Below are 16,733 nucleotides of genomic sequence, written 5' to 3'. Positions count from 1 at the left end.
ACAAATCTGCGGTACAAATCTGCGACGAGCTTTCTTGATGGTCCGTTGTTTTGAAACATCGTCAATAGGTTTAAAAGCTTGCCTTTGTCATTGACTTCATCAAAATAATATTGTTCGCGATCGATCCCTACGTTGTGCTTTTTTATCTCTTTCGGAACGGTGAAAATTAATGTTGAGCGAGGTTTCTCGCTTGACTGTTCGGCGTATGTCTTTTATTACAACTGCAGTGATTTTTGCGATGGTTGTTCTTAGCCTAACGGTCCTTACACTAACACCACTAAACTATGTGACGGTAACGCTACCCCGGTGAAAATATCAACGCGAAAAATAATAAATGCAAACCGTAAACAAATACATATATCTAATACTTCCTATAATTTTCTTTGGTTAAAATAATTTAATTTAATTCAAGATTATTTTCTCGCTAAGCGTCCCGGGTCCAGTATTGCTCTTGCTAAAATATACTCACCGTTCGAGTTCATTTACCAAATCTGCGCCGTAGCCAGTAGCGATGCCTTCATTGTCGTTTCCGCTTTCGTGACAGCTGATATTCTTGTTGCATCAGTGTCCAATGTGGCTTCCATATCACATAGTTTCGTGTGATGTCTTCTCCTGCATCGTTGGTATTTTAGCGGGTATTCTACAAATAATTAACATATGGTTTTTATTGAGGCAATTAACACACAAGCCCTTCTCCTTTACCACCCGTTTTCGCTCCTCTACTGGCAAATTTGTGAATTTTCCGCATTGCCACAGTCTATGGGTGTCCTTACATACCTCACATGGTCGCGTACTAGTTGCAGAAGATGAACTAGAAGCGACGTCACCGTTGTTTTGTCTCCTTACATTGCTCTTGTTTACCTTGTTGGCATTGGTTGTAGCCTTTCTTCCGTGAGAACCTTCATCACATACCTTTGAAGAATTTAATATTCTTATCCGTTTTTCCAAAAACTTCTTTAACGAAGTGTATTTATCGGCTTCATCATCGGTAGAATATTTTTCGACGGTTTCGTAGCGCACAGTTACGTATCCCACTGCTTCTTATTCACGATATCGTGATAACACGCCTTGATGATTGCTTCGAACACCTTTCGTGATGCCGTAACGAATCCGGTTCGAAGGACCAATTTATGATCATGCTTTCTCAATGCTCCAAATTATATGTTCTCTCGCAGGAGTTCCAAGCTCGACTGATCTACTGCGACATCTGCAGAATAATAATTGTCTAGAAGTGACCAGTCGGTCATAGAAATAATTTCACTAAATTTGACGTACATTATTTTACGAAAATTAAAGCCGCGTCTAGATTGAACACTTTTAGCGTGCTATGACGGAACGGATAGAAATAGCTCGAGAGGGAGGTGGTGATTGTCTATATGTAGAAGAGTCATGGATGTATAAGAAACGGATGAGGCAGTGGATCATGGGCCACAAACGCGAGACAAAAGGACAGTTCACGAACATAGAGTACTTACGACACACGTTGTACGAGGGCTGACAATAAAGTAAGGTCTCCAATTTTTTTTTTTTCATAGAAAATGACATTTATTTACAAAAAGCGATACACCGTTGGAAAGGCCAAGGTCTTGGCTACTTTTCTACATAATCGCCATTTTTCCCAACACCTTGCGCATCCGCACGATGAACTTGTCTATGCCGGCAGAATACCACTCTCCGTCCGCCTCGCGCAGCCAGGTGTTGACCTCTTTCTGAACCTCCGCGTCACTTTCAAACTTCTTCCCTCCGAGATGTTTTTTCAGGGTGGGGAACATGTGGTAGTCAATTGGGGCCACGTCGGGACTATAGGGAGGGTGATCGACGATGTCCCAGCCAAATTTCTTAAGCAGGTCAAGGGTAACGTTGGCTGTGTGCGGGCGCGCGTTGTCGTGGTGAAACTCCTTTGCACTCCTTTGCTCAGCAATCCCGGGCGTTTGTTTTTTATGGCACGACGAAGCTTCTACACACTCCTCCAAGCTTCTCTTCCAAGTCCCTAATTGTCGCTCGGCGGTTTTTGAGCATTTCTGCCTCCACTGCTTGAACAATCGCATCCGAGACCGACGGTCGGCCACTTCTCTCCTCGTCGTGATCATTAGTGCGCCCGGAATTGAACTCGCGGCTCCACTAACGACTAACTAACTAACGCCATTGACCGCATGGCAAACTCAACGGCGGGCCACAGCTCGGAGCTCTTCATCATCAACCCAACGAAATTCGTTTTGCTGATCTCTGCTCCGCATTTTATGTTGCATTCACGTCGGTCTTCCGTGAATCTTTGACAGTGGAACAACACCTATTTCGCTGATTCCTCGTCGTTAGCGCACGCTGGACAGCGGGAAGAGCTCGCATGCCGGTGCTTGAAAAGATAGCACCCATGACAGGAAAGAAACTGCGTAATGAAGAAGTTCACTTCACCGTGTTTTCTTCCCGTCCAAATTGCGACATCCGGTATCAACATATGGATCCGTCGTCCCTTGGATAAGCAATCCCAATCGGACTGCCACTTCCTCATGGAAATCGCCGTAGCATAGTGGGAAAGTCTCCGGTGCCGAAACAGTGCTGGAACAACACACGAAACAATTCCTGGTACTCCGGTCAGCGCCTTGATTATCTCCGTAGAGTAGACTTGTCAGTCTATTTCTCTGTTTTCTAGGTTTTCTTGTTCCAGTCTTTTTAATCTTTGGTTTGTTTTGGCTGATGTTTGTTTTTTTTTCTTTTCTTTGTCGTGTATTCTACTAGTCTTTGGTTTTTCTGGTTTTCTGTATGTTTTTATTTCTTTTTAGTTTTTGCTTTATGTTTTTTCCGCTGCTATTTGCCTATCATGTATTTTGAGAGGCAAAATACATGTAGTGAAGCTTCTGCGTGTTTTTCTTAGGTATACATTCCTAATTATTAATCTAGTTCCTTTTTGCTTTGTTTCTTTCCTGATCTTGTGTTTTTGTCAAGAGAAAAGTTTTCCTCGTTTCAGTCTTCTTCGGTTTGGAAGAGGGCGAAAGAGTAATTTTTTTTCGTCTAGTGTCATGTTAATCTTATTTTTATATTTCTTTTTTTGTGCTTTTTTGTGTGATAAATTTTGTTACTTTCTTGATTATGTGTACATTTTCGTTTTGCCATTTTCTTAAGGTTCTTGTTTTGTTACTCTATCTTTGGTATTGTACTTTGGAGGTTCGAAGATCATATGCCATCCTGTGTTTGGTTTATCGCAGTTATCACAGTTTCCGTTTTGTTTTATCCTCATTATTAGCTAATCTCAAGCTCAAGCCAATAGCTTGATAGGTCTTGCCCTGCCAGTATGTTGTTTGTTGTTTTAATTTCTGTGTGGTTCATATCTATGTCCTTGTGCCATATTTTGAAGGGGAATTGTTTTAAGAATTCTACGCATTTTTTGCCTTTATGTTTTTTGATAGCTCCTTATACGATTTTTTGACCACTGGACTGTTAGCTGGTTCGTTTCCTTTTATGCTGAGATGGTATCCAAACTATAGTTACCTACCTCTCGGTGCTTTTTTTTTGTATGTTATATGTAATTTCCTCTATTTGTAGTTCTGTTAGTGCTGTTTCAAGTATTTTGTATCTCTTGGCTGCCCGTGTACATGGTTATGCTTTTCTAGTTTTTTTTTTATTTTCTGCTCGGGTGAGTGCTGCTTCTATTGCTGTCAATTCTATTGTTTTTATGGATGTTGTGTTATTTAAATTGCACAATATGTTTTGTCTTGTATATACACATATAAATTATAGTTGGTATAATTACACTGTATGTGAATATAGTATAATGGCATACCCGACTGAAGAACCTTGTCCATCTGACATCTATAAAAGGTCAGTTCGAACAGACAGGCAGCCTCGTCCCAAAACGCTCTCTTCACTCCAGAACTAATGGAATAAAACGTGTGACGTATCAAGCGAGAACCACGACGTATTATATATTTACTTATATGGGAGCCTGAACAAAAATAAAGCAGAAATAGCAGGCCATAAATCACGCTCTCATCCGTGAAGATGTTTGGTCATGTGCTGTTTCTTGCTGACATTTTGGTTGGGTTAGGTGATGGTTTTTTTGTTTTTGTTAATTTTTGCTCCAATTTCCTTTGTTAGTTCGGTATCAATTATGATTTTGTCTAATAAAGGGTGACCCCGAAAGTATAAGAACGGTTTAAAAATTAGATAAAAAATTAAACCTGTTCCAGAAACTTAATGTATATTTGATAAACAGTATTTGCGGTGTGTTCTGGACTATTTCCCAAAAAAAAATTTTTTAATTCAATCTTATGCCAATGATCGCACTTTTGATCTGACGCCTCCCATCAGGTTCAGCACAGACTTGTCCCAAACGATTTTCGACACTTTCTTCCAGTCTTTTTTAAAACTATCGATGTTGTCCGCAGCTTTAAAATGCTTTCTCAAATGTGCCTTGGTTAGCGCCCAAAATAACTCAATCGGCCTGGCTTCAGGGTAGTTCGGGGGATTTATTTCTTTCGGCACGTACCGTACCTCATGTTTTTCATACCATGCGATCGTGTCTTTGGCATAGTGAACAGAGGAAAAATCCGGCCAAAACAACACTGGACCAGCATGTTTTCGTATCATGGGCAGCAAGCGTCGATTCAAACACTCACGGATGAAGTATCGGTCCTCATCGTCTACGTTGTCACAAACGGTTCGGACATCATCCCGGATTCACAAATGGCTTGCCACACTATCGCCTTTTTTCCGAATGTTTCAAGACATATAGATTTGTCGGCTTCTTCGACATCTTGGCTTTCAGGCACGGTGTAGTATTGACTACCCGGAAGAGTTTTGTAGCCAAAATTTACGTACGACTCATCGTCCATCACGATGTATGAGGATTGGCGACACAGCAGCTTGTCGTACAGCTTCCGAGTCCGATATTTAACGCATGCGGCCTGCTTTGTACTCCGTTCGGTTTCTTTTGCTTTTTATATGTTTTTAAATTCAATCTTGCTTTGGCACGTTGGACGTTACTTCTTGATGTAACCAGTTTTTGAGCCACATCGCGAATGGAACTTTCCTTTCTTTGCTTGAACGCTTTTGCTATTTCCCGGTCCAACTGTTGATCGACAGGACCAGGATTTCGGCCATTTTTTGAAGCATCCTCGATGCTGGACTCCTCCCGAAATTTTCGGATGGCGGTTCGTACGGCCCCGATACTCACACCTTCCGATTTCGCTAATTGACTTAGCGAAATGTTAGGAGTCGAGCACCATTTGTGCACAATGCTTTTGCGCTTTTCGACGGAAATACCTCGCATTTTAACAGACGCTATTGAAAAAAATAGTTTCAATGTACTAGCTAGTAGCTTTGAATGTAACCAATGAAATATATCAAGAATCAGCTGTTTTATGTCATCCGTTTACTAGAAACGTCATTTAGAAATCGTGTTTATACTTTCGGGGTCACCCTTTATGTGGTTTGCTAATGTGTCGGTGGTTTATTGTTTATATGTCTTGCAAGTAGGTTTCTTCTTGGTATGTTTTCGTTTTTTCATTATTTTTTGGCATATTTTCATCTGTTCTTTAATATTGATGGAGAAGACAATGTTTTTAAACTAGTTCTTTTCTTGCAATGAATTTCCTTTTTATTTCTATGGGTATTTCTGCCGCTAACGCTTGTTTATTGTAGATTTTGTGCATCCTCTTATTTTTCTTAGCGCCTAGTTTATAATTGTGTAGCTCCGGTTGTTTTTGTTGCTGTTATTGTTATTGTTGCGCCAGTTTCTCTAATATTTCTGATTTTAGCTCTGTACACTATACTGTTAGGGTCTTTTCTGGATCTAGGTTATTTTTCCTGGAGCATAGGATCGTTGGGATATTGAGTTTGTTCATAATTTTGATTTTTATGTGTTCCATGTGTTTGTTGAAGTTTAGTTGTTTGTCTGTAGTTGTTCCTAGGTATTTGTATATATTTGTTCCTTATTTTGAGATTATCATTACCTTTTTTTTTGAATATCATATATTTTGTTTTGTCTATGTTTGTTGGCAAGTATAGAACTTCTATTTCTTGTGCGAATTGGTTTAGAGCTGTTTGTAGCTTGCTTTTGATTTCTTTTTTCATGGGCCATTTCCTAGGATTACGAAATCATCTGCATATTGCATAATTTCTTCTTGTTCTTGTTTTCGATTTTTTTGTGTATATCTTTTGTGTAAATATTAAAAAGAGTGGGCGACTGACGTTTCCCTGAGGTAGTCCGTCTGTGACTAGCATTTTGATATTTTTAGTGCTTTCCGTTTCTATTATTATATTCTTTAGGAACGCACTGATCCATATGCTGATTTGGGAAGGTATTTTCGTGTCAGTCAGTTTTTTTATTAGTGTTCTAGTTTGTACTTTGTTGTATGTTTTTTCTAGGTCTAGGAATATTGCGCCATTTATTTTGTTTTTTATTTTGTTTTGGGAGATTTCGTTTGTTAGTAACTTTACGCATTGATTTGTAGTTTTGTTTTTTTTCTGAATCCGAAAAAGTTGTCTGGCAATACTTTTTGAGATTCTGTGTGTTTTTTTAGTTTGAGTACGATGACCTTCAAGATTTGGTTGGGATAGGTATCAATACTATTGGTATGTGGTTATCTATGTTGTTTTGGTCTTTGTTTGGTTTTGGTATGGCTATTATTTTGTAGTTGCTTAGTTTTTGTTGATTTTTCGTTTGATCCATCTGTTATTTTTTCTAGTGTTGGTTCGTTTATAATGCGTAACATTTCGTATGTTATTTGATCTATACCTATGATATATATCCATATCTATGATTTTTTTTATGTGCCTCCAAAACTTGTTTCCCAGTAGTGTTCTGTCTATTTGTCTGTTCAGGTCTATTTTTAATTGGTATTTTGATTTTTTATTTGCTTGAAAGTTGAGTTTCAAAAAGTTTTTGGCTTTCTGTAAATCATTATGGATTATGTTATTTTCTTTGTTTGACGGTCTGTTGTAGTTTATTTTTCCTATTAGGTTCCATAGTTCTTTTGTGTTTGAAAATCAGAGTTGTTAAGTGAACACGCTAGAATACTAGTTCGATCTTTTCACATTACGCTTGCGGCTACAAACCAATCCCTCCCAATCCCATAACCCAATCCCAAGGTTATGTGGGATTCATCTTGACGCTAGGCCCGTGAAGCGTATCCGGCAGTCGATGCGACCCTTACTAAACCACTCCTCGACCTGATCCGAACCCTGCCGATGCGCTTGATGTGCGTAGTACTCCATGCAGGAACGTTTGTGCGATGCACCCATCCTGTTGACGCGCTGCTGCTTTCCAATGTTGCTACTGCGTCATCCGTCCTAGTTGTCTCAGCTGCTGCTGCTTCGAGCTTTCCTTCCGCTGCTGCTGCTCTGGTTACTCGTTGCTGCTGCTGCTGCTTACGTTATTGTCGTCCTTTGTTGCGGTTGCGGCGGTTGCTATTGCTGCCTTGTTTGATGTGTGTTCCGCCGTCGTTGTTGTCGTCTCCGTCTGGCCGTTGGTGGACTTACCTCATTCCATCTCACTTGGAGGTTTCTGAAGATGGTCCGAGCGGCAGTCCGGACTGCTTCCCATGTCTTGCTGTTGGCACACATTTCCGCTGCAAGATTGTTCTTTGTCAAGCGGGTGTGGCGTTGGTGCTGCATCCCGTGTTGGGTTCGAGCGGAGGACAGTGAAACATTACGTGGTCGACATCTTCTACTTCGTGTTCACACACCGGGCAGCTTTTTTTTTAACATTTGCTGGTTTTATTTGTATTTTTACCTGAACACCTGTGCATAGGGTTTTCCTCGCGAGGGATTAACCCTACACAGTTTAGCGAGCCGCCAATGCGGATCGTGCACCATGTTTTTTTTTATTATTATCTCTTTTTTGTACCTTTTCGCACCATTCCTCTACCGTAAGGAACCATGTCGTATTTTCGCCACACCATGTCGCGGTGCAATTTTCGCTCGTCCCCATACCGCACCTCAGCGACCGGACGTTGCGGCCTCAGTTGCCGCAGCTACCTCCGCTAGCGACAACCCTCATTGTTGTCGTCGCTGAATGCGACCTGCATCGGCTGCTGCGGCTCTTCTTTAGCGCTCCATCTCCATTCGACGACGTCGACGTCGGACCAGGTCGGCCTCTCTACACAACCGCAGCATGAACAGACGCCGTTCATGCCGCAGCCGCAGCGCTGAGGGGGATGTCGTCCGTCCCCTGACGCGGTGAGGCACGGGAAGCCGCACTGTCCCAGTCTGCTCGGCCGCCACTGCAGCCCGACACACCGGGCAGGATGCCTTTTTCGACGAAGTAGCTCCGGAGGAACCCATGACCTGTAAAGAGTAAAGAGAGATAAAAATCAATTTCGATTACGATTACGATTACGATTTACTCAGGACATAATGTCCGGGATAAGTCTCCTCGTCTTCATTCCCAGCCATCTCAGCTGCACCGCTCCGCCCGTCCACTCCATAGATGATTGCACCGGAAAAAGTTCGCCAACGTTGTGCTGAAGCTTAGCTGGATCCCGTTCCATTGGTACGCGGGCTCCTTTCCAAATCTGCTTCCTGATTTTGTATTTTTAGTTGATTTTTAGGTTGATTTTGCAGCCAGACTCGCCAGTTATTGTCCACCAGTAGAGAAGAGCTGCAAAAAGAAACATCAATAATGAGGCTAGCAGCTGGGTAGGACGATTGGGGATTAAGGTCGCATCGGATTAGCCATCGAGGATTTTACATTCGAGCTTGCGGGACACCGTGATCCGCCAACCTTCTCCTAGACGTGCGCTTTATATTAACAATACTAAAATGGCTAACAATACTAACATGTTCGGTAAGAGTATGCATTCGATGTCACTCGGGGACACCTCTTTCGCAATATAAAACTACCGAACACATTTACTGCGTAGCTTGCCACTTTTAAGGCTAATATAGACTCTCCTCCCTAACTCCTACTCATTACGTCCACGACTTACCGAATGGCAACATGTGATATTTTTGCGTGGCTAAAATGAGAGGGGAAATTGGTGATTTTCATGGATTGATGTGAGCTTGTTTATCTTACTAACAACATAAAGGAAGGATTCTTAATGGGATTTTTTTTTGTAATACTAAATTTGTTTTTTACTCAACCTATCTTATAGAAATCGTAAATTAATTAATCCAAATTCACTGGTCTTTTACTAACGCTTTCAGATTTTTTTTTTCATTTCATTGCATTTACATTTAGTTAGGTATATCATTTAAACTATCAAAATTCTCGATACGGTCAGGCCGATCTTAAGAAGAAAAATTATCAAAATTATTTGTTCAAAACTTTTTAAAATTTGAACATAAGGTAACGCCTTGTTGTTAATATTAACCGTATTGTTCTTAGTATCTAACAACACAATATTTATTTGTACTTGTAGCGCTACAGCTAATAAAACAGGACCTTACACAACAAAGTGAATTCAAACGACGGAAGAGGTGCCAAATATTATGTCATCAAAACGGAATGTTTACTAGCGATGGGACTGAATACAAAAATTTCATTCAGATCGATTTTCGTATGCAGTACTAATTATTCGGATAGAGGTGAATTCAGTTCTGAGCAGATGAAGTCCGATACACGATGTATCAAAGAGTGAAAGAATGTTAGTTTTTTTTTTTAGTTTTCTGTCGCTTGCTTTAGCTTTTCGCTAAAGTCAGCTGTTTTATTTTTGTTTCGAATGTGCCTTTCTTTGGCATGAAACACTTTCAGTTTTAATAGCTTTTCAAACTCTCTATTTTCAGCTATGTTCATGCCGGCTACGCACCGCAACATAGTTTTTACATGTGTAAATTTTTTTAGGGAAAGTTGTGCTCCGGTTTTGCTACCACCTAGCCAACTACATTTGGACAAGATTTTGCCACTCAACACGGTATACAGCGCGTCGCTTAGTCTCCCTGATGAATCACGCGCAGACGCCATATCACCTAGTCGTTTCACCGTGTTATTCGTATTTGCCATTTGGCCGAAGAAAATTTCTAACTTATACAATTCCTCCTCGGTCTTTACAGGAAAGAATGGTATATTTAGGCTAGTGTCACTAGTTGCGACAACGGCTGTTCGTTGGTGGTCCTGCTGTATCAGCTTTCGTGTAAGTTTTAAAATATGCGCATTCATTGTCTCGATACTGTTGCTTATTGCGTGTATCTCGTTTTTCATTTTATTTACTGCTTCGGAGCAATTTACCCGATGCAAAGAGCAATTTACCGGTTGTAAAGAGGAATTTATCGCTGGCGGCCTTGTTTTTTATTTATTTTACATCGTGTAAAATCTTCCAAAGATACGGGCGAAAACGCATGCCGGATTTTTACCGACTAAAAACACACGATGTGCGCAGCCCTCATCTCCCACAGGTTGATACCGCCAGGTGTTATGGGGGAAGGGACATTGCTCATTTCTGGAGCATTAACGCGGCTAAGCGACTATGGCTTGCACTTTTAAGCGGCGATCTTTACCGTGGATTGGTGGGTAGACTAAATCAGCTTCGGCTGCTCAGCTAGGGTGCTTCATGCACCTCTCTTTATTTTGGTAGGTCAAAACTAACCAGCCGCGGTTTTCGCTGCGGTGATGGCCGCCTCCTCGTCTGACGACATGGGACTAAGTCACTTCCACTCGTCACTTCCACTCGTCACTTCCACTGTTCCCGCCTTCTTCGGTGACGGGAAGATCGGCTGGGATTGGAGGATCGTCCTCATCCTCCAGCTGCCGTTACTGCTGTTGTCTCCGCGCTCTAGTATGTTGCGCACGCTCACGGGAAACCACCCGACTTGCGAGAATGGTCAGAGTCGGTTGTGAGGCCGTACGTTGCGCTTCCGGCCGTATTGTTGTAGGCTGTGAAGAGGACACTGATTCACGCCGATGAATCGCTGACCGTGTAGGGAATATATCCAGCAGTGCTCCACGGCCCTCACGTCGGCGCCGGTTCCTTTGCACTCGATATCGTTGTAGCCGATTCGATATTTCGGTATCCGCCTCCCCAGAGGCATTCGTGATAGCTGCTGCATCTGCCGCAGCTTCGGCCACTTTGTCGTCCCACCATCATTCCTGTAGTGTCTTCATGATAATGCGAGCCACCTCACACAAAGTACTCCAGTTTTTGTCGCTGGCGGCCTTGGCGACGGGACATCGTACCCGGCAGACCTGCCAGGCGAAGGATACAACACCCCATCTGCTAGGCTTATCGTCACTGGCGGCCTTGGCAACGGAGTATCGTACCCGGCAGATCTGCCAGGCGAAGAATGCGACCCCCGTGCCGTATTTGCTATTGGAATGTCGCTGAAGTACAGTAGCGGTGGTGGAAAAAGGGGAGCTTGGAGCTTTGGCGCATTTACACCGCAACTCGCCCCATGTATAGCGGTAGCAGATCGATTGCCTACTGTCCATGGCGATCGTAACAATCGAGAGCCATGAACGGATATTGTGCGTTCGGAAGCAGAAAGCGTCCGTTCGCTCGAGGCAGTAAGCGTCCGTTCGCTCGAAGCAGTAAGCGTCCGTTCGCTCGAGGCAGAAAGCGTCCGTTCGCTCGAGACAGAAAGCGTCGCCTCGCTTCGCTAGATCAATGGATTGCACTGCAAGCGGAAATCCTTGATCCGATGTGATCATTGTTCACCGTTGAATTGTGCAACGGTGGTGAATACCCAAATGACATTTTCCGAAGATTTCATATTGACCTCTCACTATTTTTGAGTACTTTTTGCCGTTGCGGTGAGTGATTTTATCAATGTGTTGGTGTTGATTATGCCGACCGGGCGACCCGAATGTAATTCCGGAGTAATTACTCCGGTTTATAGCCGTTGCCACCAAATTTTAATCCTAAGTCATCAATTTTTGTCTCGAGGGTACCTATTTTTTACAGCGCGCAACGAATTTTGTCTGTAAAGCATCAATTTTAGCCAGTGCACACCAATTTTTGACTGTAAGTCATTAAATTTTGTTACATAACAACAGCGTGACCAGATTGTTTTCTTCGTTATCGGTAGGAAAGCTAAAAAATTAATCGGTAGTTGTCCGTATGATCCTAATTCTGTTCAGCTCATGTTCTCTTCAGCTAATACGTGTGACAGTGATAACACTAAGCTATGTCGCGTTCGGATAAATATCTTGCGCTGTGTATGTTGGACGCCATCGAAGATGCCAACATTGGGGACGTGCAACTACTGCTCGTTAAACACAGTGCAAATCCGAACACGATCGTGCTGGCCAAAGATGAAGCACCTAGATGCATCTAGTGATCGGAGCGGACGATGAATCGTTTGCCGCAAAAGCCACCTCGCTAATGTTGGAACACGGTGGTGATGCCAATCTGCCGACGGTCGAACAGTTGCTAACCCCACTTCATGTGGCCTGCAATCTTGGGCGCGTTACAATCCTGCGAATGTTCCTGAAAGCGGGCGGCAATGTGGAACTACAGGACGAGGAAGGCCGTACACCGATTCAGCATGCTATCGACGAGGGTCATTACGAAGCGCTGGAGGTGATACAGAACCACGTATTTGAAAAGAAGATGGAGCGTAAGCGGCAACAGCTCTTGCTCGAACAGCAACGGCAGTTGAATCAAAACAATCTTTTGCTGCCGGCAACTCTACTTAAACCTTCAACTTCCCTAAAGGTGCTTGAAGAGCGTGCCTTCACCCCAAATAAAATTCACTACAATTTTGACGCTATCAGTCCGTACTACGTGAACATTACGCGCCGGCGGAAGGATCGATTTTAAACATTGTTTTCCGAAGACACCAATTGCAATGTGGAAAACATTCTACCAGCAGAAGCGATCATTATGCTTTCCAAAGAATCTTTCCCCTGCGCCACAGAGAAACGAGTTGAACAGCAGCCAGATTGTACCGTAGAAGTTCCCAATAGTACGAACCTTTTTGAACTAACCAAGGGTAATTTGTAGAACTTTACTGAGGTAGAACTGAGATAGTGAGCCTACGGGTAGAAGAACGTCCTTCATAGAATCTTGGCGGGAAAAGATCACGGAAATGAAGGAAAGAACCGAAGCACAGTGGGACAGCGTAGAATAAACAAGAGGACATTTCGGTTTTCTATAAAATTTACTACGAATTTTGATGAAAACTTGCTGATATTGATTTAAAACATCATGACAGGAAGGCATTCGCTTGGAAATCCAGATAGCGCCACTGAGCAAACAAACATATGCGGACAGTATTGGAGTGGGAAGGTCGGAGGTCAATGGGATTATTTAACCGTAGTGTCTACGACCAAAAAAATACACGTTGTTCTACGACCGCCTACCCGGGTAGGCCATACAATTTGTATGGGAGTTTTCGTTTTTTTCGGATTCTGAAGCGTATATCTTTTGATCTGCTCGTCGTATTTTCATAAAACTTTCAAGAAAGATGGGTTTTTTAGTTGTCCAACTAATATCATTTAGCTGAGAATTTTAAAAATTCTGGTTTTGTGTATTTTGCATTTTTTACAAAGTTTTCTCGGTATATCTACGACCGCCTACCCGGGTAGACCATACGATTTGTATGGGATTTTGCAGTTTTCGGATTCTAAATCATGTATAAAGCATATATATCTAGTTTTTCGGGGTTAATTGTAGCCAATTAATGATTTTTATTCATATTTAATTTTTGTGCATTATTTTCGCAACTCGGCGTTATTAAAAAAACAATAAATCCTTTTTTTATAATTAAGAGCTTTCCACGTAAGCTACTATAAACCTCAAATGTTATCATATTACTAACCCTAAGTGCTAATATTTCAAATTATTTACATTTGGAGAAATATGTGTTAAATTCAGAACGCGAAGATCAAGCAAGTTTTTTGACATAAATAGCAATTTCCTTTATGTTTGGTTCTTCCTGAGGTATCTCGGCTGATGGTTGTCCCAGAAAACTTCCGAGAAAATAAAAACTCCCTTATAAATCCCATGGCCTACCCGGTCAGGCGATCATAGATATACGGAGAAAAATTTGTAAAAATGCAAAAAAACTGGAAACCAGAATTTTTTAAATTATCAGCTAAATGATATTAGTTGGACAACTAAAAAACCAATCCATATTGAAAGTTTCATGCAAATAAGACGAGCAGATCAAAAGATATACGCTTCAGAATCCGAAAAAAATGAAAACCCCATACAAATCGTATGGCCTACCCGGGTAGGCGGTCGTAGATATAAGGGGTATCAATCGAAAAAAATATTTAAAAAATGTTAAAAATTATTTTTAAATTTTTTTCTTTGTACGAAATGGTGAAAAACATGTTTTTCTAGGCATTCTAAAAATTTCAAGTCTGTACGACTTTCCTATAAAAAGATATTAAGAAACAAAAGTGCAAAACTTACCCAGGTAGGCGGTCATTGACAATAGGGTTAAATAAAAATGCAATACGTTTGTTAACCAAATATTGACGCATAAGTTATAGTAATTGTCAATTGAAAACTTTTCTTTATTCATTAATTTGTTTATTTTTGCCTAAAGTACGGTCCGACCGTTATGCCATCAACTATTTAAGTGCACAGTGTATCTAAGTTACAACAAGTAACAATTTAAATGAGAAAGATAATAACAGAATAAGCCCAAGTACATAAACTAAACATTCGGCAGCTTTAACAATTATCGTCTTCTAACATTTCGTTTAACCTATCTAGTTCATCCCATAACATATTTAAGGAATCTGCATCACTATCTTCATCTTTGTTGTCTATTTCATTGTTCGTACTACCATGAAAAGTAAAAAAAGTTTCTACAGTCTCCGGATAAGCCGTTGTTCGTTTTCGCTGAACCTTATTACCTAATGATAACGTACTTATCTTGGGATCACTACTTATTAGAGCACGAACAAAAACATCGGTTAAGTTATCTTTTCTAGATTTTTTCCTGGCATGGTGCTCTCTATCTTTTCTAAAATATTTATGTCTGACCTCTCCAGGCTCTTCGCCAATACAACCTAAGGGTACTGGAGAATGTAGGATCAATTGCCCGGCATGAGCTAGAACTTTGTGCACCGTTGCGGGTATTTTGAACCAACTGTAAATCTCTAAATACCTGCGATAAGTATCGTTGCAGTACTGTTGTACTTTTTCAGGATTTAGTGGATGATGACTGTTTATCGCAATTAAAATATTTCTGAACCGAGTGATAAGATCTTCATCGATATTGGGATGCGTCATCAACGTAAAGCTGGATTGGGCTTGTTACACTGATTAAAATGCTAGCATCATCAGACTGTTGGCTATTTACAAATCGTTGATGGTACTGTGCATGCCCCGATGATCCATCCATGCCAAAAGTAAAAAGAAGCTTTAATTTAATCGCACTCATCCCATTGTCTGTTAAAAATTCACTTATTTTATCTTCTAGCATATCTATTATCCTACGTGCTGTGCAGTCAACAAGGCTCTGCAAGTTCACTTTAATTTCACTTTCTGTGTATCCAATGATTTCAATCGTAGGCATACATGACATTTTTGCCTGTCTTATGGATTGGTAAGAGGGTAATCGTGACGAAAAAGTGGCATGTATTGCTATGTATTGTGCTTTGCTCAAATCGTGATCCACAAAAAACGATAATGCTTCCTCAACACTTAGCATACCAGTAGGTTTTGTTAATATCACTAAGTCATAAGGTGAACTTAATAAGCAACTGATCTTTTTCATAATTTCGTATTCTTTCTGTTGATAAGCTTTCCGGCGTGCTAAATGTAAGACTTCTTCTACAGACTGTATTCTCACGGAATTTTCTAAAGTATCGATACGCCTTCTTTTTTGTCTTGCACTTAGTTCTCCGAATAGTTTGTATGAACTTCTATTGCTTTTTTCTGTTACTTTTAAAGTGGTCGGTTTAGCAGGGTGTATTTTAAAAACTGAATTCAACCACAAGCTATTATTTGCTTCAAAGCGTTCTCGCATACGATGACACTTGCACCATTCCTCTTTAGCTCGTACAAATACATTTTTCACTTTACAACACGTACTGTCGATATCTAAATCTTGAAGTGACACTTTTGTATTGATATAATCTAAAGCTTTTTTCGTGTTTATGGATTGAGAATGACGAAAATCAAACTGATTCACTATGTCACGCAATGGAAAAGATTGCATTGTGTTCTCTATGATGTAGCGCAGCTAATACTGAAATTCAGAATATATATATGTGATTTATTCTGTTTTATATCTTTTAATAGCTTTAGATAAGTGCATTAACTCACACACAAAAGCATTTAACTTATTAATAAACGCTTACAAGTAATCCTCGTTGAATGCTCCTTAAGTAATCCTCGATAAGTTTCAACGCTACTGATTTGTTTACTCGCAGAGGACGAGATCACGCAAGTGTCATACAACTCACTGAACCCCATTGGCAAAATCTGCCTATTAAGGCATTATCAGGGCATATCTGTCTTGAAAAAGCCCTCAACAGTGGTTATTAAGGCAATTTACACAGTCAGGGAACTGCGCAGTCTAAACTGCTCCTGTCAAAATTCATACCTGGCATAGCTAACAATGTCGACCCAATGGCCATACAGAATGCACACTAAATCCGTTCTAACTCAAAATCGGGCAAGAACGGGCAGCTGATTCTTTCAGTATAGTTAGGTAACATGTGTATCTATATTTTCGTACAAAAACTGAAATGTCTTGTTTCTAACCTTTTTAGTTCTGGATTAGTAAAGTTGGATAAGTGGATTTTTTGTAGAAGAATTCATTTAAAAAGATGTTGAAAGTTAATTTTCGACAAATAATTTATTCTTTTCTCATGATTTTCAATTAGCTAAGTTCAAAAC

General features: G+C 40.8%; 1 protein-coding gene across 1 annotated transcript in view; it reads left to right on the top strand.

Annotated features, from left to right (window-relative positions):
- Positions 1-11,578: 11,578 nt before the first annotated feature.
- LOC125769450 (ankyrin repeat and LEM domain-containing protein 1-like) overlaps positions 11,579-16,733 on the top strand; it is a 361,429-nt gene continuing 356,274 nt past the window's right edge. The window contains 3 exon segments of the mRNA XM_049438184.1: positions 11,579-12,195; positions 12,198-12,686; positions 14,879-14,962. Of these exon segments, the coding sequence (XP_049294141.1) occupies positions 12,058-12,195; positions 12,198-12,686; positions 14,879-14,962 (711 nt within the window). The 5' untranslated portion in view covers positions 11,579-12,057.

Source organism: Anopheles funestus, chromosome 3RL (assembly GCF_943734845.2).
Source record: "Anopheles funestus chromosome 3RL, idAnoFuneDA-416_04, whole genome shotgun sequence".
NCBI lineage: Eukaryota > Metazoa > Arthropoda > Insecta > Diptera > Culicidae > Anopheles > Anopheles funestus.
Note: the sequence above shows the minus strand (reverse complement) of the source record. Positions and strands in the feature narration are given on the sequence as shown.